This window comes from Asparagus officinalis, chromosome 8, assembly GCF_001876935.1.
Source record: "Asparagus officinalis chromosome 8, Aspof.V1, whole genome shotgun sequence".
Taxonomy (NCBI): Eukaryota; Viridiplantae; Streptophyta; class Magnoliopsida; order Asparagales; family Asparagaceae; genus Asparagus; species Asparagus officinalis.
Window position 1 is genome coordinate 104,156,371 of NC_033801.1, and position 23,646 is coordinate 104,180,016.

At 35.7% G+C, this 23,646-nt stretch overlaps 1 protein-coding gene across 1 annotated transcript; it reads left to right on the top strand.

Annotated features, from left to right (window-relative positions):
* LOC109820296 (calcium-binding protein PBP1-like) lies at positions 2,956-3,514 on the top strand. Its single transcript, XM_020386424.1, has one exon. It carries the CDS (start codon positions 3,102-3,104, stop codon positions 3,441-3,443), a length of 342 nt encoding a protein of 113 aa, XP_020242013.1. The 5' UTR covers positions 2,956-3,101; the 3' UTR covers positions 3,444-3,514.

Consider the following 23,646-nt stretch of genomic DNA (forward strand, 5'->3'; position numbering starts at 1 on the left):
TCAAAGGCATGAGTATGGCCTTTTTTCAAAGAGTTCAAAATTTGTAGGCTGCACCTTTGACGTGATTTTTTCTGTCTCTCACTTTTCTACAAGGCAATGAGCTTTACACGTCTCAAATAAGTAGATGACTACATTGATATATAGCTCCCATTTATATAGTTCATATAACAACTTTAATTACATCCTTAATGAAAAAGAGAATGGTAGGTAGACTAGACTCAAACCACTTTGTTGTTTTTTTAAATTGTTCTCATAACATATTTGTCCTTCCAATAGTCCTTCTAATAGTAATACCGTTGCGCACAGCGGAAATTTCGGCAGCACTTTGGCAGCACAACAAGAGAGTCAGGTCGCAATAAGAATTCTTGTTTCTCAAAGGGAACAAGAATCTAAAGCCTATATCCTATCAAAGTAGGATATTAGCTCTTCCTCTCGTCAGCTCTAGGACTGCGCGTCGAGGGACCCTAAAAGCTATTACAAATCACACAAAAGCAGTACAACCAATTTTAACGTGGTTCGGCAAATTGCCTACGTCCACGGGGCAAGGAGGGGGGGAGATCTACTAATAGAGGGAGAGAATACAAATAGGGTTTACACAAGAATCTCACAAATAAAACCCTCACACGAGCTCTCAAATCCCTCACACAAATCTCTCTCAAAGAGATGCACAAAACCCTAAAAGGGACTACACAAATCTCCTCAAAATTCGCAGCCGCCAAAACAAGCTTCTCCTGCAGCTTTGCTTCTGTTTTGCAGCCGAAAGAAGACCAGCCGCCGAAAAAAGAAAACAAACGAACCTCCTGCACACCTTATGCCCTAGGCAATGAATAGTATATATAGGCTTAAGTTGGAGTTCGGGTGGGCCTGGCATTGTTTACGCGGAAATCAAAAAACAAAATCACGTTCTGCTCCCAAAACGCGTGGACCCACACACACCACGTTCACAGTATCTATTTCTTTTAGTCTCACATTGTTTAGCATACTGAAACCTCTTCTCTTGCTCTTTATTTAAATATCTCAGTGCAATGAATAAAATAGTCTATTTTCTTCAAAAAGCTCAATTCTTAACACCCACTTAAACAACCAAATATTCCCATTTCAAAACTTGGACTAGGAGAAAAAAACTTTTCAAAAATTGTCTCAGTTGATTATCGTATACCTTCAATTTAAGCTGTGAAGTGCGTGCGCTACAGATGTCACATGTTTTGGTTTGGACGACTTTTTCCTACATATTTTTAGTTTCACAGAAATAAAGTTTTTCATAGGCAGATAGTAGCAAGGATGTACTTTAGATCTTTGTGAACAATGACTATCACAAGTTCCAGTGGTCCACGGGTTATTTGTATAATTTTGAAATTTTATAAGATTTTTCTCTTGTTTATAGGGGGTTTGTCCAAAGTCCAAACCATATCCCAAGTTTAGAACAGTTTTCCGAAATTTACTGCTATTTTATTATCAACGCCTAAAGTAACTTTCTAACTCATCCATATCAAATTTGAAGGCACCTTCTTGTTCTCTTTTAATTCTCGAGTTCAAACTAACAAGTAAATTTCTCAGCATTCACCTCTCATCAAAAGATGTGAATTTGTAAGTCCAAGTACAAGTACATCTATTAAAAAAGACAAAATTACCCCTATAACAATTTCACAATACTGCTAATATAGGGCTATTTCGGGAAATAGCAAGTCAACTGAATCCAATAGAACAGTGCGGAAAACGAGGGCTCTGTGCTTACACATTAGAAACTTCTTAGCATCCTACTCTGCTTCGTAAGTTCTAGACTCAAAAGACAATCTTAACCTTCACTAAAAGATTGGTATGTTTGCCTTATATTTAGTTCTTCTAAATTTTAGTAGGTGTTTTTGAAATTATTGTATTTAAAAATGTATAACTGTATATTCTCTAATAATCCAATTTATTTTGGTTGAAAGAGTTAAACTATTTAAAAGTTAAACATATACAAAAAAATAAAACCTTAAGTTTAGACGAGAAGAAAAGAATCTTAACATACATGAGAAGATCAACATAAAAAAATGTTTACCAATTTGCCAAATATAAATTAGAGTTAAGAAAAAGATGATGAATTGCAAAAAGCTTCATGGATTATCAATGTTTATCAATGTTTGATAGTAAAATTTTTATGTTTGATAGAGAGCATGTGATATTCTTGATGAAAAATGTTGTTATTCTATTAAAATTAACAAAAAGTACTTCTAAATGGTACAAGCCTTTGAGGTATTAAAAAAATCTCTATACATTACTTTAAGGGTAAATTATACTAAACCCCCATGAACTTTTAGTGTTTTGTATTAGACCTCCGTGAACCTTCAAACTCGCTATAAAACCCCAATAACTTTTGTAGCTAGATCCCCCACCCGGCCACCCCCACCCCACCCCAACCCAAAAAAACCATATTTTGGATAAATTACAGTAAATCCCCAATAGCTTTCAAAATGTCTTTTTATGTTATTTTTTTGTTCTAATTTATGGAGGTTATCTTCAAAACTCAGAAAGCTATTGGGGATTTTCAGCAATTTTAAAAGGAATTTAGGGGTTTAGTGCGATTTTGAAAGTTCATGAAAGTTTATTGCAAAATGCTGAAAGTTCATGGGGGTTTTAGTATAATTTATCCTTAGCTTAAATTCAATAGAAATATGCTAGTATTTGTCATAAAAAAAATATACAACTAGAGGATGCATAGGAAGTTTCTTTGCAATCCAAGAAAATTTTAGTCTGACTATTTTATAAATTATGTTAACTGCATCTGCATTTTACTAAACTGTAAAATGATAAATTTATAATCAAACGCGTCTGAAAACAAAACGCAAAAGTTGCTGCCAAACATAAGCAGAGGAGGGACGTATTAGTCTTTTACCCATCTTGAAAATTATTCCCAAACTACCCAGCTGTTCTCATCTCATACACTCCGTCGCAACTTCTGAGAAATCTCCTCTCTTTCCTCCTCGCCTTCCTCTCAACCGAACTCCTTAACTCATCTCAAGCTGTCATCTCCTATTTATTCTCATTCTCTGCACCCTACCTCCTCCCAAAACAACCCAAAAACTTTTATTCCCAAAATACCCGCTACTTTCCTTCTTCCAATGGCTAGCAACAGAGCAGTCGGGTTCGAAGACTACCTCCCGACAATGGCAGAGAAATTAGGTGAAGAGGGTCTCATGACGGAGCTCTGTAATGGGTTTCGTCTGCTAATGGATCCGGGTACGGGTCTGATAACGTTCGACAGCTTGAAGAGGAACTCGGCCTTGTTGGGCCTCGGTGGGCTCAGCGATGAGGAGCTTAGGGGGATGTTGAGAGAAGGAGACATTGATGGTGACGGAGCTCTTAATGAAATGGAGTTTTGCGTTTTGATGGTCAGGTTGAGCCCTGAGTTGATGGATGAGGCGTTGGATCAAGTCATGCATAATGGCTTTCGTAATTTGTAGCTTTTTCTGTCTCTTTTTCAAAGCTTGTGAATGACGAACGGTAATGAAATGAGCACTTTTGGGTTCTCGTATTTGTGTGTGAAGTATCTGTTTTCTCTTTGAACGCATAATATATACATTTGATATGAAATGCTCTTTACCTCTATTTCTCGGTATCCCCTCCGATTAATTAGATGGTTAATACTTATGAATGTTCCGAAACATTCATGAAAATGCAGGTGCTAGGATCTGTAAATTTTGAATGTTCTATTATGGTTCGAGTCAGTTCACTCGTGGTTTGGATAGGATTTGAAACCAAAAAAAAAAAAAAAACTTTATTCTGATCATAATTTGGTTTTATTTTGACGGATGAGGTCACAACAAATTTGAATATACTTATATAACAGTTAATTAATGGAACAGGTGAATATGTATCTCGTATTTTTTTTTCCTCCCATTTTATTTTCTTTCCATATTTTCCTTAACGCTTTTTCATTTTTCGCTGCATCATTTTTTTTATCTCTCTGTCTTTTTTAAATAAATATAATCGCATTAGATCGAATTATCGGTATGCGAGCAGATAACTCTAGGCCACTCACAGGGGCGATGGGGACTAGTTGGGATTTTGCTGCCCTCGTGAATGACACAGACAAAGCCACTTGCATGTTAAGTAGTTCTGATGCGATTTTTTTGTGCATCTTTTTCGTTCTTTAATTTCGTTGGTATCTTTAACTATGAGATACATTATGTTGCTTTTCATCTTCAGTCACTGTTGGGGGTTATTGTTTGATTCTTTTTCTCAAATAAGAATGTCTGATCTTCATTCTACTTGTTAAAGAAATACTGAATTGACTTTAATCTTCTTGTAGAATAATCATAAATTAATTTCTCGCAGATATGGCATTGAAAAAAAATAGAGAATGTCGCATGCAAAAATAGTTACAGCACCATTTAGCTTAAATTTGCTACTGTTGTTAAGACATTTTTAACTTGAAGGCAATAGCAACACTCTTATTTCTTGGCTCCTTTTTTTTTTTAACAATCATCTTTTGTGTTGCAATGATATATATGCAACAAACATGCATTTTAAAATTTGAATATAGTTAGAACAATGTGGAGCTCCAAGTGTGCCTTTCCGCTATGGCGCTATCCATGTATTATTATTATTATTACTACAATATATTTTGCTAAGTCTATTGATGTTGTCGATCTTTTAGAGATCTGAGGCCTCATTTCTCTCTGCTCTCAAAAGACAATTAACACTATTCATATATAGTCAATGACCAATTGTACCTGGCAAAGGTTTGAGGAAAGTCGAAAAATGTTGGTTTGTCTAATAAAAATTATACCGCGGGGATCTTAATACTACATTTCAACTACACGAAACTAAAGTGCTGCAATAATAATGCCGGTAAGTCTAGTGTTTTTCTCTTTTTTGCCCTCTTCTAATTACAAGCATCATAGTAAGTCATTCAAGAATATTCATCAGCACAATCGTCCTCTTTCTTTCACAATATTTACTTCTAATTAAGAACCGCTCCCCTCTATGTTGAAATTAACTATGTCCATAATTTTTTTTATCAAATAGTCAAATTAACAAAAGAATGTACAAAGAGGAATGAGTATCAAAATGCATACAACTTTCCTTTTAACCTGATGCAATGTCATAACTACGTAGAGAGAGCAAGACAACTGTAAGGAACTGCTCTGAGAACATGCTAAGGAGCTTCCGTTCCTGAAGACATGCTCTATAGGCTTTTATCATAAATAAAAACCAGAACTTCATTTTCTATTTATAATTTAAACCATTAAATGTTTTATATATACTAGTCCTCCTCAGTTATTTTTTAAATCAAAATGTACACCAACACGTACAGCAACTAGTGTTAATGCCTTCAAAAAAGCTATTTGGCTCGCGGTTCAACCGCGAGCCCTCAACTCGCAGAGAGGTGAACAGGGAGGCAGGCCCTACTGCTGTGGGGCCGCCTCCCTGTTCACCTCTCTGCGCGACTTGAGGCTCGCGCGTTGAACCGCGGAGCCAAATAGCAGACTTCTAATGCCTTGGTGTGGAGGCAACCTCCTGATCTCAACAATCAGTCGTCGACATGGTGTGCATCTACCGTGGCCAGTACGATGTCTTGCTATGGAGGTAGCATCTTGATTTCTATAACAACCTATTGCGACGGCGTGCGTCCGAAGAGCAGCTGTGAGTTTGGGAGGCACCATCTTAATTAATTCGTGTACCGTCCAATCCGAGTTAATTAGAAATATAATTCTCAATCTACTGAATTCTATCTTATAAACGATATAATATACAACTAAGTAACATTTATATCTCATAGACATTATTTATCAATAGAAGCAATCAATATTCGGAATCATTGCGCATTGTGCGGTGTGCATTAAAAAAATGGAAAAGTGATTAGAAAGCTCGACTTGTATGACTGATCATAAAATTGATATGCATCTAACGCAAAAGAGAGGTTGATAGGGACTCAATGTTAGATATAGATGCCATGCAGGCAATAATTATATATTATAACAGGACCTATATAAATATAACATCTTTATTCAAAATGATAGTATGCTATTTTAATCAGTATTTATCTGGTATTTTTTAAATACAGATAAAGTCCTTAGAATGATATTAGACTATCCGAATTTCGATAGTGATCGTAATGTAGAAGAGATCTGATTAGTCGCTAACGTATATTCTAAAATATTCCTAGTCGATGAAGTGTTGAGATAGGACATAATCACTTTGGTAAAAACTAGTGTATACTCTATTTGTTCTTTAGAAGGACGATAATCCATCTCTTAGATCATTGATGCTGAGACATCAAGATACAGTATACAAGTGACTCATTAGTGAATGAGTTGACTAAACGACTCACCGAGAATGTCTACTTGATAATTATACTTAACTGTCAAATAGAAGTTCTCAAGTGATATAGTACAAAGTAGTCTCTTGACCTGAGGCATGGGTGCAATATCAAGTGATATAGTACAAAGTAGTTCTTGACCTGAGGCATGAGTGTAATATCTTACATATCAGTATAGGTGTACTTAGACTTTTACCTAACCACAGTTCTCATTGAGGTTCTTGTTGGGTGCATCCCGAGACATAAGTAGATATTGAGTTGCCAATATGGGATTCGTCTCTCCCAGTATATGGGGTTGATGCCATAACATTGTTTGATATAACTATATCCTGAAAATCCTTGACCAATGTAAATAAGATACACTGAGTGTCAGTTTGATCTTAAAGGTTATGAGTTTAATATCAACAAACACTAATCAAGCTATTAGGGTTTGACAGTTTACCATACCCTAGGCTCGATAGTTTGACATGTTAGACCCTAGAGGGGGGGGGGGGGATTAGGGTCTTATGCTAATCTAATCCGATTTTATACCAATTAAAACTAATTAATAAATTATTCTTATAAGAGAGATATACAATATGTTACAAGCAAGAATAATCAATATGAACAAAGAGCAATATCCTAGCAATGATATATACTATGAGATATATGCGAGGATATACAATGAACACAAAGGTAAACAATCTAAACTAAATAGTGGGTAATATAAACAACAAGCAATATACAAAGGCGATATAAGATATGAGCATAAGAAAGGTGCACCAATGCAATCACAAACAAACGATATGATCACGGAGTTCGGACCTTCCATCCTACGTCTCCGCTCCCCTTTCGCGAGGAGAAATCCACTATCACAACCGGGTTTTCTACGCTTACCCGAACAATGTTTACACCTCACACTATGGTTTTCTAGTTTACTGAAAACTCTACAATCAACACTCTTGCAATCTCACTCTACACCCTCTCAAGTGTTGGAACTAGACGTGTCTCCCTCAAGTGTTCGAATACAACCTCTCCCTAGGTTCGTCAACTGACGCCACTCCTCTTGGGACGATCCCCGACTCTCGCCACACTCTCCCTAGGTTCGTCAACTGACGCCACTCCTCTTGGGACGATCCCCGACTCTCGCCACACACTTCTCTCGGTGTACAAGTGTATTACAAAGTGATTCTCACAATAAGCACAAATACAATAAATGGTTGTTCTCTAATATGGATGAGAATACAATGAAAGCTCACACTCAATAGTTACAACTCTCACCAACCCAAATATACAATGTATGCAAATACAATAAGCTTAAGTGGGTGTGTGTAAACAATGAGTAAAATCAAATCAACTAAACTCAATATAAAACTAGCTTTAATAAAATGATAATCAAACAAATAGATGTAAAGCTAAAAATAGAGTTTAGAAACTTCTCAATAGATCAAGAGGTAGAGGGAGAATAGTTAGATGCCCAAACACCAATAGATGATCTCCTCAAGCTCTTGTGAAATTGATTTCACAAACTCAAACTTTCAAATGCATAAAAGCTTCTTAAACAAACTTAAACCCTTGTTTAAAACTCTTTAAACTTGTTTTAAAATATTCTCTTTCTTGTTATGAGAACTGAGATCAATGGGGTATTTATAGCCTCCCAAAACCTCAGCCAAAAACCCCAAACAAAAGACCAAAAAGCCTAAGAATCAGAAATCTGATTCTGTACCAAAATGACTGTTGGGGTCGTGGGGGGGGGGGGGGGGGGGGGGAGCCACTTTTGAGGCTCAGAAAATTCCAGAAACTTTGACGGTCCACCGTAGCAGTCGACCATGGGAAATTTCGAGCTGATGGTCGACTGTGGCGGTCGATCGTGAAAGTTATTGTTGGCTCCGTAGGTTAAAAACAAAGGCGCGGTCGACCGTGGCGGTCAACCGTAAACTGACATATGAGAAAACAGGTTTGAAAGTTAATTTTCTGATTTTAAAACCCTATTTAAAAATATCAAATAAATTCAAAAAAAATATAAAACTTTGGGGAATGATTGTAGACATGATAATAAACATGCTACAAAGAGTCCAAAACATGAAAATGTGAACATATGAGTTTTGACATATGAGTTTTCAAAAAGGACCTCTCAAATGAAAAATATCATAATTTTGTAAAATAGTCCAAAACATAAAAATGTGAACGTATGAGTTTTGACATTTTAGCTTAACCATGTTTTGAAATAATACAAAATAATTTTATAGACTTGAAGAAAGATGTAAACTATTGTTATGAAGTCTATAAACAATGAATATAGTATTTTATCAAAATACACATATAATGCACTAAAACATGATTTCATTGAACTATATAAAATTGATATTGATGAAATCATATATATGCATATAAGTATGAAACAAGAACTGTATTTTCAATTGTATTCAATTGTTTCATATTAAAACTTTGAAAACTATCAAACCAAAATATATATGTATATATATAACTATATATATACAAAACCAAAACATGTATGTATGTATATGATTGAGCTTAAAGTACTAACACACATAATATAAACCTAAAACTAAATTTACCCAAGCTTGTGATCCTCAACGAAACTCTATCTTGGTAAACTTGCGAATAAAGCCGAACTTGGATCTTCAGCTTGAATTGCAAGGCTTTACTCCACTATTCCGCCAACCTCCATTTGATATGATCGTGAATGCTCGATTCCATCCATCCTCCAACATGTTGTTTGTCTACAATAAATAGAATTATACAAACACTAGACAAATAATATTAGAAGTAAATTATTTGTTAAACATCATCAAAACAAGAAGGCCAACATGACATTGTTTGACGAAAAGACCGGACTGTACAATGTTATCACTGAGTGGTCGTGATAAAATTATGTAAGCATCTTGCAGACATTTATCACAACTTATACCCGGGTAGTTTTCATGTGTAGCTAGCACCTCTGTTGTACTTGTGGATATGATCCACTGCTTAGTCTTAAGTTGGGCCCTAGAGTCACACCAAGCGCGTACTTGAATCCTATGAAATACAATTTATAGAGTTAAATGTGTACGATTGATACACATATATGATTTTCACCGGATACACATAAACGGTTATATTATCGGTAAAATCAGAATGCTATGTGATTAAGAAATAAATTCTAGTATTTTTCCCATAAAGTTAACTTTTAGTCAACTGGTTGACTTTGGTCAACTCATTGAATTTTTTTTATCATATGATGACTTATTAGTTAATGATTAGAAAATTATGCAATACCATATTTATGAACACCGTATTGATGTGGTATTTTCATTTATAAAATACACACTTCATTATACCTTGATTAATGAGTCATGAGATGAGTCATTAATATGGTATGGTTTGGTAACATAGTTTTAGCACATAGTTTTGATTCTTCATGACTCTTTGCATGACTCATGAGATGAGTCATTGCATGACTCATGAAAGGAATCTGTAACAACCGTAAATTTTGATACGTATTTAAATAAATTTTTCTAGTATTTAAAATATTATATTATATTTTATTAATACTTTTCCTAAATTCTGGAATTTTCTGAGTTTTCAAAATAAATAAATAATAAAATATATAGTCTTGTATTTTAATTCTGCTAAATATTAATTTACGGTTTAGTGATTTTTATATATAATCATTTGGTGATTAATATTATTAATGACCTTATTATTATTGATGTAAACTTGAGTATAGTACAGTAGTATATAAATATTAATAAAAAGATTTTTGGTTGATTATTAATTATTAATATAATTCAGATATTATATAAAATTTTGAATTTATTTTTCCCTCTCTTAATTTCCTCTAATTTGAATTTGAATTCCTTCCATATTTTTCCCTAATTTATTTCTCAATCAATCCCCTAATCACTCCCCATCTTTTGATTTCTTTCCGGACCCCTGCACCGCCGCCCCGACCCACCAAATCCGCGCCTCCAGCCGTGCCGCCCCGTCGACCCCGCCTCTCGCCGAGCCTTGCTGCCGACGCAGTCCGTGACCAGCCCCGGGCAGCCTCCCTGACGTCGTTATCGTCGCTGGACAGCCCCTCGCCGGAGTTTCTTCGGACGCCGCGCTCCCCATGCCGACGTCGACCCGAGCTCGCCGCCTGGCCTTCGCCGTCAGTCGTCGATCCGTTCGATGAAACCCCGAGGCAAGATCCCTCTTGCCATTATCTTGTTTTAATTTATTTTTACTGTATGAATTATTTTGTATATGTACAGTTTAGTTCACGCAAATTTAATATCATATGTGCAGTTAACGGTTACATTTTTGGTGAATATCCTATAGTACAAAAATTAATCGTGGTGATTGGATAGGTCAGAATTGATTTATGATTAATTTCGGGCTGTCTGGAAGAAAGAATGTATTTTTAGTATTTATTATGATTATGAAAATATTTTTCTAAAGGAACATATTTAGTGAAAATAACTTATTTTGAGTAAAAAGTATTTTTGAATAATTGTCATGATTAAAAGAATTATTTTGAGAAAAAGAATATTTATTTATCATAGTATGACTGGTCGCCGTAGAGCGCGAGATTTCATGTGCAAAACGACATCGGTTTCTAGTTTCCTTCCTACCGTATTATTATTCTATAAAATACGTAAGTACGGATATTTTGTATGAGGAGTTTGGATATTCCAGTAGTGATGAAGTCCTTTTTGTATGTATTCATGTTGTAGTAACTGTTTATGCATTTCATGTTTATTATAGTTCTCATTTCTGCTTCATATACCTGCTTAACCATATTTAACATGTCATACTGTATTCATGATCTGTTGATGTGTTTGAGAACATTAGTAGTTCATGGCTTAGTGGCATTGTGCGTCATGAACAAACCTAGTGACATGTGTGGGTTGTTGACTGAGTTTAGGTGGTGAACCCGAGTTATAGTGTGGATTATGATTGTTGACTTAGGAAAGCGAGAAGAGTTGGGATGAGGAATTCTTGGTTCATGTGGTCGGATGTGGATGGTTATTTTCCATGCTCGCACCAGTGGATCGTTTCACTCTGGGGTGGGTCTGAGGAACATTGATATCGTGGCTGTTGGTATTTTCCAGGCTCGCACCAGTGGATCGTTTCACTCTGGGGTGGGTCTGAGGAACATTGATATCGTGGTGGGTCTGAGGAGCAGTGATATGTGGATGTTTATGTATTTTCCAGGCTCGCACCAGTGGATCGTTTCACTCTGGGGTGGGTCTGAGGAGCAGTGATATGTGGATGTTTATGTATTTTCCAGGCTTGCACCAGTGGATCGTTTCACTCTGGGGTGGGTCTGAGGAGCAGTGATATGTGGATGTTTATGTATTTTCCAAGCTTGCACCAGTGGATCGTTTCACTCTGGGGTGGGTCTGAGGAGCAGTGATCGGATATGTTATTGTTTAATTCCAGGCTCGCACCAGTGAATCGTTTCGCACTGGGGTGGGTCTGAGGAACAGTAATCGGATATATGATTGTTTATTCCAGGCTCGCACCAGTGAATCGTTTCGCACTGGGGTGGGTCTGAGGAGCAGTGGTATTGTGATTATTGATTATTTTCAGGCACGCACCAGTGAATCGTTTCGCACTGGGTTGACTTGAAGGCGGCCCCCGGACGACTTTACGGGGACCCGATTATATACATCAAAATATTCTTCCCCAATTCAAATAACATGTAAAACAAGAATAATCTGCTTGTGTGCTTTATGGTGGACTTTGTTAGTTTTGTTGAGATGTAGATCAGTGTTGTTCTTTTCATACATAGATCGGGATTAATATTTAATTATCTATAATTTGAGACATATGGTATATACATGAGGGTTTCCTTGTTTGGATTATTTCGCTCGACGTACTACGTCTCGAGTTGTAGATTTTTAAGTATTAATTCCATCTAGTGTATGCCCTTGTGACTTGGATGATTAGTCTAATCGCTAGCTGCATGACCTCGTTACCTGATCGATTTTGGATGCTTTATGTTATCATGATTTAGTAGTATTTTCATGTTGATTTGTGGATTTCAGTTGTACGTTCTTTTGTTGTTTCTATTATCGTATCGTTTTTCGCATTGGATTTCCGTTCGTTCTATTTTTCTTTGTGGGGTCGGGTCTTGCCGTGCGCCATGCACCTGACGTACACCTGTTTTCTCTGGTGTACGTCAGACTTAGATGAAGAACTGGTTCAGTAGGAGCCAGAGGATTCTCAGCAGGAGTGCCTTGTAGACGGAGCAGAAGAAGAAGCCGAAGTCTAGTCGTCTTTTTATTATCTGTTGGTCCTTAGTTTACTTTTGTAGCATTTCCTTTTCCGCTTGATCATTGTATTTTATATTCTTTAGTATTCATTTGTTCAGTTTTGTATAAGGGCATGTTTGACCCGTATTTTGATGTCTCGGATGATATTTCTTTTATGATATGGATTATTTTAGTTCTGGGTTGTTCATTATATTCTTGCTATTTGTGATCGGGGACCTGTACCTTCGCTTTATTTCTTGACGCTTAGCGTATTAGATTGAGAAGACGAGGTCTAGCACTTATCTCTTCTCAGTCTAATACGTCGCGGGCTTGCTCGTGTTCCGATTCCCGGGTATTTTGGGAAGCGGGGCGTGACAGAATCATTACATTTAGATGTCTCATGACATGACTCATGAGATGAGTCATGATATATCTCACTCTATATATATGAGCTCTCTCTCTTATGGAAAGGTTAATAAAAAATTGGTTAAGTGGTTTTTTCTATAAGAGAATAAAAGAGAGCTCAACCTCTTGCTAAATTCTAGCAATCTTTGAGTAAGAGGAAGTAGTAGGATTTTATAATACCTCGGGGTGGATATCTTACCTTGTGTCTCAAGAAGACTCCAACTTTATCAAGCTCACTTGAAAACTTAGAGATCCACTACAATGAGGTTTACAACAACAAGGAGAACGAGCTAGGGGTTGTTTGATCTACCATCGAATCACGCTACGAAAGTAAGCATTCAAAGCTCTTGGTTGATCTCTTTATTATAGGGATCATGTTAGATTTAATTATGATGGTCCTAGCTTGTATTTCATGCTCTCTACATGCTTAATATTATTATACATACAGTCTTCCGTTGTGTATTTTGCATGTAATTAGCACAAACTTCCAACATGGTATCATAGTCATGGTTCCATCTAATTAAATCTTAACAAGCACATCTAACTCATGGAGGATTTTATTTTTGCTTCTAATTACTAGTGTAGATGAAATTAGTTAATTAATACAAGTTGTTTTGTAATTAGTTATACTAGTTGTTGATTCAAAAATGTTATTTTTGGTTTGTAATTAGTTATACTAGTTGTTGATTCAAAAATGTTATTTTTGGTTCATAAGTTTTTAAGAGTAAAAACACTTGTATAAATTTTTGGTTCATAAGTTTTTAAGAGTAAAAACACTTGTATAAATTGCAAAACACTTATTTACAACTAGTGTTGTTGTATGTTAGAAGCATGATAGTCCTATTTAAGTTAGGATAATCCCTATGTTATCTAGTTTTCTAATTTGTTGTATAACTAGATAGATGCATATTTCTTAATGCTGGTTAAGTTATATGCTTTATATCATCTTGCGTGGATATTATGTTTATGGATGGTAGTGGACAACAATTCTCTTACATTTATTATATTGATGTAATATAGCTAGAAATGTAATATTATTTTTAACCTCTTCCCTCCCCGAGCATGGGCTACGCCTACGGGTTTAGGCACTTACTCACCGATCATGGACTACGCCTACGGGTATAGGCCCTTGTTCGGGTCTGGGGGGTTATGGTTATTTAGTTTAGTTATTTTATTTATAACTTTTATTTTATATTCAATATAATATTATTACTCATCCTACAATATGGTTTTTTTCCATTATAAATGGGGCTTGCACGTCCTATGTATAAGTGACTATAATAATACAGGATATGCAAGGGAGCTAGTATTACAAGGGGTTGCAAATTACTTACTAAAATATAATTAGTGTAGTTGCATTTTTATTCCTTTAGTTATCCACTACCATTTCATATTGCTTTTACATATATTGATATGTTAGTTGTGCCCCAATTGTAGATATCAATACAATTGGATGCTATATTCTACAAAGTTTATATCTCTATCTCACTAGAGAAATAGTTTTTATTATAAAAACTCATTTTAAACTTTGTAAGACATGGTAATAAGAGTTTATTGACCATAGAGTGGTGAAACCGACATTAACATAGCGTTGTGTGAAAGATAAATAAACCTAAAACAGTTAAAAGAAATGTATTTAAAGCAAACTTTTAACTAGTGTCAAGGAAAGTAATTATGAGATATAGCTCATGGGGTGATGCCCAACTTAATATTAGGGTGATGGCCAATCTTTCGCGCTATAGTCTTAAAGAGCGGTGATTACTTAATTAAGGTCTGATGAATATTCCCGATGAATATTCCCGATGAATATTTCGGAACCCTCCCACCAATCTTGTACTTACCTAGCTAATTTAATTGTTGCAAGTATAAATATAGAGCATCTTTAAACTATATCAAGTTTGATTACGGTAAAAGATTTATGAAATCGTCCGTAGTCCTCCATCATTTCAGCTGAATACTATTAAACTTATAAATACTTTGTTTATTGGCTATAGTCAAGGCAATACTATTCTATGATTAAGTATTATTCATCTGTATATAAGATATAAGGATAGCTTAAGTTGGTTATGCAACTTTGTTGGCCTTCGTCAAGAGTATGCATAAGTTAAATTTAAGTCGGTCAAGAAATGATGGGTCCTAACTTAACTAGCATTTTATGATTTGTTGGCCATCGTCAAGGTCATAAAAGACTAGGGGTAAAATCATATCAAGAATTACAAGAATGTAAAATACAAAAATTATCTACTAATTATTGAGTATATCATTTTTTTGGTCATCGTCACAGTTGATACATTCAATGATAATTGGATCTTGATCCCACTTGAAAACAAGGGGTTATTTTCTGATCACCTCTTATAAAGGTTTTGAGGGACTCGAAAAATAGTGGGAGACATAACTTAGATAAAAAATAAACCAAATATATTTTATGTATTGAACATCTGCTAAAATATTTTTTTCTCTCTCTTCCAGACCATTATGCCTGGCTTAAAACTCATACTAGAACAAAACAAGTTAACCAGTCCTAACTACAAAGACTGGTTGAGGAATGTTAAAATTACCCTAACTTATGACAAAGTAGCTTATGTCCTCACAACGTCGGAACCCGTTCTAGGCCCAGAACCTACTGTAGTGGACAATGAAATTCACATAAAGTGGGATAGATATTGTTCACTTGCTCAATGCCTCACAATTGTCTCTATGGATTTGGTCCATCAGAGGTAACATGAGAATATAAATGTTAGATCCATATTTCGTAATACAGAAGAACTATATGGCGAGCAACCGCGACAAATGAAGTACGCGACGTCTAGGAATTTGTTCCAGACGAAAATGACTGTGGGATCTTCTGTTAGGGACCACATCCTCAAAATGATCACCTATGTCAATGAGCTTGAACTTTTGAACGTAGGCCTAGATGCAGATAGATATACAGATATCATTCCGTAGTCCTTGACACCAGCATACTCCCGATTCATATCACAGTTCTTGATGATGGATCTGGAGCCCACTCTTCTTGTCCTGCTTAATTTGTTAAGACAGGAGAAAAGTTCTATAAAAAAGGGACAAACACTAGCCTTGGTTATAGGCAAATCTTCTTCCACTTCTAACAAACTGGTTGCCAAGAAAAAGGGAATGAAGAAAACTACTAAAACAAAGAAAGGTGTTAAGAAGGCTGTCAAGAAGGACAAAGGGAAGACAAAAATGACAACTGCAAAATGCTTCCATTGTCACAAGTCAGGATACTGGAAAAGGAACTGTCCTAAATTCCTAGCCTCACTCATTAAGAAGAAGCAAGTTGTTGCTTCATCTTCAGGTGCGTTAGTTACTCAGAATTGTTTTTCTATAAATCCTACATCTTTGGTATTAGATACCGGATCATGATCTTACATCTGTAATTTGTTACAATGGCTGAGAAGTTATAGAAAGCTTGGTGCTGGAGAGATAACCCTACAAGTTGGTAATGGTGCAATAGTTGCAGCAATTATAGTTAGGGATTTTCATCTAGCTTTACCAAATGAAAACATTTTGATTTTGAATAGCTGCTATTTTGTACCAACTATGACGTGTAATATAATATCCATATCTTTATTAGATAAAGATGGATATATGTTCAAGTTGGCGAACAATGTTATGAATATCATATATAATCAAAAGTTGATTGCTTAGGAACATTGTGTAATGACATCTATATTCTTAATCAAAATACAATTCTGAATACTCATCACACTAATAAAAGAAAGCAATCAGTTATGAATGACGTTTCTTATGGCATTGTAGACTTGGTCACATAAATAAAGAAAGACTTGGCGAGCTACATAAGCATGGATATTTAGATCTATTTGACTTTGAATCTTATGATAATTGCAAGTCTTGTCTTAAAGGCAAAATGACCAAGACTCTATTTACGGGAACTGGAGAAAGAGCTACAGAACTCTTAGGACTGATACATAGTGATGTATGTAGTCCTATATCTACAATGGCCAGAGGTGGTTATTCCTATTTTATTACTTTTACTGATGATTTTTCAAGATTTGGACATGTGTTTTTGATAAAACACAAGTCTGAAGCATTTGAGAAATTTATCGAGTATAAAAATGAAGTAGAAAACTAAACGAGCAAGAAAGTTAAAATTCTCTGATCGGATCGAGTAGGCGAATACTTGAGCTCAGATTTCTTAGGGTTTTTAAAAGAGAATGAGATTCTCTCTCAGGTTACTCCACCCTTTACACCACAGCTTAACGGCATGTCAGAAAGGAGGAATCATACCCTATTAGATATGGTACGTTCCATGATGAGTAATACTGAGTTACCTTTTTTATTCTGGGGGTATACGTTAGAAACAACAGCACACTCAGTGAATAGGATTCCTACTAAAGCAGTACCTAAACCTTCATATGAGATATGGTATGAGATGAAACCACATCTTAATTATATTAAAATTTGGGGATGTCATGCTTATGTAAAAAAACAAGATCCCAAAAAGTTAGAGACACGCTCAGTATTGTGTAAATTTGTAGGATATCCAAGGAATTCCCATGGATATCAATTCTACCACATCAATGAACAAAAGATAATTGTTTCTCGGTATGCTACCTTCTTGGAGAAGGAATTTCTTAAAAAAAATTAGTGGGAGCATGGTAGAACGAGAAAAAATTTTAGAGATACAAATCAATATTGATAATTTAGTAGAACCAGACAATTCAGTTATACCAGAAGAACCTCAACCACTCCGCAGATATCTAATGCAATCTCATGCACCTAAGAGACAATATGATTTTCTCGTTGAAGGTAGCATGTTAGATCACGTCATAGATGATGATGAACCTTTGAGTTATCAGCAAGCCTCTTAGAGTAGGGACTCTGTTGCTTGGCATGATGTAATGAAATCCAAAATAGACTCTATGTACACCAACAAAGTATGAATCTTAGACAATGCTCCTAAAGGGGTGATACACATATGTGATGCCCCTGTTTTCACACATGACTGCAGTCCAAGATGAAGTGGAGGCTCTATCTATTAAGCATAGTCTACCTAGATCATTTCCCCCGTATCTAATGGAATTAATATTTAGACACCTACAATATGACACATAGTACGTCGAACGAAATAATCCAAATAAGAAAACCCTCATGTACATACCATATGTCCCGAATTGTAAACATCTAAATATTAATACTGAACTAAAGATAAACAATCTAAATAAAATCAACAATTAGAAATCCACAACATGAGACTGGTACGTCGAGCGAAATAATCCAAATAAGAAAACCCTCATATATATATCATATGTCTCAAATTGTGAATCGCTAATTATTGATCCTAACTAAGAAAATAAAGAAAAGCAGTAAAAGAAAGTAAAGACATCAATATGTCATATTTATAATATCTTTCACTGTTACTGGGAAGATAGAATGAATACCGACACAAATCCCCTGTACTTTCAAATGGAAAGTACTCTGGATCATATATTTCAGCAGTGAATCAAAAACATAACTAACATCCGCCAAAGACTCAAGCTATCAACAATCGTCTCAATGCAAATTCTTGCAAGATTCTGATTCATCATATCATCATGCGGGACGGACTACCCGATCGGTATCCTAACAGTGTACATGGCTCATTAGTCTCATTACATCTCTGTACGTAACACGAGTATGGGACGGACTACCAAGTAGGCATCCTAAAAATACGGCTCACAAGCCTTATCGCACCCTAGTGCATGACGGAGTACTAGATAAAGCATCCTAAACCCGACTCAATGGCCTATACAAATGGAATATCGACTTACTACCTCTGTAGTACTGAACTGAGCTCATCAACGATATCCAGAAGGTGTGTGTATAATATGTACTAAACTCTTTCTCAAAGTAATCGGGTCAAAACCCATCATAATTCCTTTCAGCATACCAAAGTAATCGGGTCAAAACCCATCATAATTCCTTTCAGCATACCCATGTGTGTGCTACTACACTATTCATGAATTTACGTATAAAGAAGTGAGGCTCGAAACTTGCAAACATATCTGAAACAAATACAAAATAAAAATTCAGGCAACAACCTTAGTAGTCGATTACTAGGCTTAGTAGTCGACTACCCTGAGTCCATCCAGACTCTGTAATAATATATATCAGTATCAGTAGTCGACTATTAAGAATATTAGTCGACTACTCTGCAAACCCACAGTTTCTGTTATGCTCAACTAGGCACGAGTAGCCGACTACTAAGCTTAGTAGTCGACTACTCTGTAAAGACACATTCTTTCATGCACAAACAATGTTTATATCAATTGTACATATCATAATGTTAAAACGAGATTTTATACTTGGCATATGCAACAGGAATTATCTGAATCATCAAATTAAATTATTATATCTTCCAAATTAGGGTTTAACACCCTAATTAAACAATTTCTTTAATTATCTCATATGTAAACAAAGTGATTATCAACACATGATAAAAACTACTCATGAACAGAGGTAAAATTTATTGAAACATATTTATCTTACTTAGGTATTACAAACCTAGGGTTTAATCATGATTAATTAACATGAAAACTCAAAGAAACCTTCAGGTAATATATCAATTAGTTCAAATCAGCATATTTGTAGTTTTCTGCATAATATATCATTAGTAAATTAAGCATATCTTTCTCTAAACAAATTCTTTTTAAGAATAGTTTTCTGTTTTGTAAACTAGATCCATATAGATATCATTTGGCATTGGTTTGATTTAGTTTGGAGTTTATATGATATCTCAAATTTCCAGTTAAAGGTTACACACGTGCAGTAGTTTCTACAGAATATGTTATTAGTAAATTGAGTATATCTTTCTCTATAAAAACTCTTTCTTAAAGTGATTTTCTATTTTGGAAAATAAGTTCACATAGCTTTCATTTGACACTAGTTTTGTTTAGTTTGGAGTTTATATAATATTTTAAATTTTTAGTTAAATATTATACACGTGCAGTAGTTTTCTGCAATCCATGATGAAAATAAAAACTAAACCTCTTTATAATTCATTTAGATAATAAATTAGGGTTAACACATGATTTAAACATAATTATCAAGTTTAAAAAAATAAAAATTTAATCACCCATAATGATCATGATCATATTACTATCATAAACAATTAGGAAAAGCTAATGATCTAGCATTGGATTAAGATTTATCATCAAAAAATCTCATCTTTATCATATTAGGTTAAGCCTTAAGCATGAAAACATTGATTAAACACTTTTATATTCATTAAACACTATAGGGATGGGTTTGGATGCAGATGATCTTTCTTTATAACGTGTGCAAGCCTCTGAAACTGATGTGAAATGACTCCTCGTCGCCAAATGTCGTAGATCTAGTCTTTTCCTCGCTTCTCGCCTTACAAGACGCTCCAAAATCTTAACTTTAGGGCTAGGGTTTCAGAGAGAGGAAGAGGGGCTGCTAGGGTTTGAAACTCTGATGAAAAAATGATAATTTTCGTGAAAACACATGTGTATATATATATATATATATATATATATTATATATATGCAAACCCAAAATAAACCCGTTTGACCCGAACCAGAAAACCTAGTCTGACTAGAAAAATAACCTTCGATATTTTGGCTGTAACTCTCTCATCTAACCTCAAAGTGAGGTGATTTAAAAAATTTTAGAAATCTGCTGAAGAAACCTACAACTTTGGCATTTTGAGTTTTTCCATATTCAAATTACATTGGTGTGTAAAATATATAAACTCTTAACTGGTCATTTTTTTAGATTTCTCTTCGTGCATGTTTTGTGCATTTGCACTTATATATTCACAAATATACATTGAATTGATCTCAAATCAATTCCTATCATACTCAAATACCAAAATATGTTATATTCTCACTATATAACATATTTATTATTATTTTTCACATAATATTCAAATTTTTGGGGTTTTACATTCTTCCCCCCTTAAAAATAATTTTGTCCCTAAAATTCCGCAATCGTATCCTAGAGATTAATAATATCAGAAAAACACATTTTGGGGATAATCCAGACAAGGAGACTCTCATATACACATCTCGCATCATTAATCTCTAGATATGAAATATAAAAATATTTACACTTAATAATCTAAAATACCAATATTCCCACTTAACCCCTAACTAGACGAAAATAGTACGTCGGGCGAAAAATCCAAACAAGGAACCCCTCATATATATACCATGTGTTCCGAATGATTAGGAGTTAAGTGTCAATACCTCCATTCTAGCATAAGTATGAATATAACCATATAAACAATCCATAAATATCAATCAAAATCAATCAATCCACCTGCTCAAACAGGTGCGAGTAGTCACGATGCATAACATATTCGCGCCCCCGAAAATCATCATCGATATCTTTACTTAACGGTCTAAAATGTAAATATTCCCAGTTAACCCCTAACTAAACAGAACAAGTATGTCGGGCGTAAAATCCAAACAAGGAACCCCCATATATATACCGTGTGTTCCGAATACTTAGGAGCTAAGTGCTAGTATCATCATTCTAGCGTTAAGTATAAACATGACCATACGGATAACCATAAATCATAAACAAATCATACTAAATTTTTAATTTACCTGTTCAAATATGTGTGAGTAGTCGCGACGCATATCCTCATCATGCTCCCATGAAGTCTCCTTAGTTCCTCTCCAGTTCCACTGAACTTTAACTAAGGGTTTTACCTTATTTCTAAGATTCTTGTCCTCCTTGGCAAGAATGCATACCAGAATCTCAATCATAGTCAAATCATCGTGAATCTCGACCTACGATACGTCCAACACTCGCTTCTCCTCCTCGTCGCGTAAATGCTTCTTAAGCATAGAAACATGAAAAACATCGTGTATGCTCGATATCAAGAACGGACCAATGTACCTTGGGCCAAGCTTGCCCCGTCTACCAAAATGATGTACACCCTTCATTGGTGATACTTTTAACAAAACATAATCTCCAATCTAGAATTCTAATGGTTGTCGCCTCCGGTCTGCATAACTTTTCTGACGACTTTGTGCTGCAAGAATGTGCTCTCGAATGACTGCTACCTTCTCCGTAATCTATCTAACAAGCTCTGATCCAAGCAATAGACTGTCTTCTGGTTCTACCCAATAAATAAGTGATCCGTAAGGCCTCCCATACAATGCTTCATACGATGCCATGCCAATAGTCCCTTGATAGCTATTATTATAGGCAAACTCAATCAATGGGATGTAGTCCTCCCAACTACCCTAAAAATCAATAACGCACACCCTCAACATGTCCTCTAATATATGGTTCACTCTCTCTGTCTGTCCATCCGTCTGCGGGTATTTATCCATCTGCGTGTGAAATACACCAGAGTAAGATAATTGGCTACCGAAAGAGTTCTGGAAGCTTCTCCAGAAATGTGCTGACTTCGTCAATCGGTCCACTATTATCCAAACTGAATCGTTCCCCTTCTTCGATCTCGGCAATCCTATAATAAAGTCCATAGAAATATCTGCCCATTTCCTTTTCGGAATAGGTAAAGACTATAGGGTTCCTGCTGGCCTCTGATATTCTACCATTACTTGCTGGCAGGTGAAACACTTACCACATACTCCATAATCTCACCACGTATGCCGCTCTATCAAAAGTGTCTCTTCAGGTCCTTGTATATTTTCGTTGTGCTTGGATGCACTATATACCTAGTACGATGCGCCTCATTGAATAAGTTCCTTCTTCATTTGTGGATTTTCCAGCATTACTAGTCGGCCTTTTATTCAAAGTCCTCATCTGCTCTAACGGTCCAATCAGCCTTGGGCTCTTTAGAAATATCCCCCTTTCGGGTTTAAATCCAAGTGTCCTCTAGCTGAGCTCTAACCACTCTATCACTCCAAGATGGTTGCACGGACAAAGCTCCAAAAAATGCGTTGTTCCCACCTATCTCTGGTCTAAAGTCGAACTGGTTAAGTGTATGGAGATCTCGACACAATGAACACCTCAAAGAAGAAATTCGATGACGGTGCTTCCTACTCAAAGCGTCTGCTACGACGTTCGCCTTCTTTGGATAGTACTGAATCGTGAATTCGTAATCCTTAATTAATTCAACTCATCTCCGCTGTCTCTAATTTAGCTCTTTCTGAGAGAAGAGATACTTCAAACTCTGATAATCTGTGAATAGCTCGAACTACACTCCATATAGGTAATGTCTCTATGTCTTCAGTGCAAAAGCTACCGCAGCTAGTTCCAAGTCACGTGTGGGATAATTTTGCTCATGTGTCCTCAACTGACATGAAATATATGCTACCACTTTCTGGGTCTAAATCAAAACACCTTCTAGACTCACTAACGATGCATATGTGTAGAGGACAAAGGTCTAATCATTGCTCGGGATGGTCAAAACTAGTGATGTAGTTAACTTAGCTTTCAAAGTCTCAAAGGCCTCATGGCACTCCGTGCCCCAAACAAAAGATACACCCTTCTTCGTAAGGCATGTAAGTGGCATGGATATCTTCAAGAATTATGAATGAACTTCCTGTAATAGCCGGCCAAACCCAAAAAGCTACGAATCTCTGTGGCTGTCATCGGGGTCTTCCAATCAAGTACAATCGCAACCTTAGCTGGATCCACTGCAATACCCTCTCTGCTGATGACATGGACCAGAAATCTAACCTTAAATAGCCAAAACTCTTACTTGCTGAATTTGGCATATAGCCGATACACCCGCAAAATCTGTAATGCTAGTCG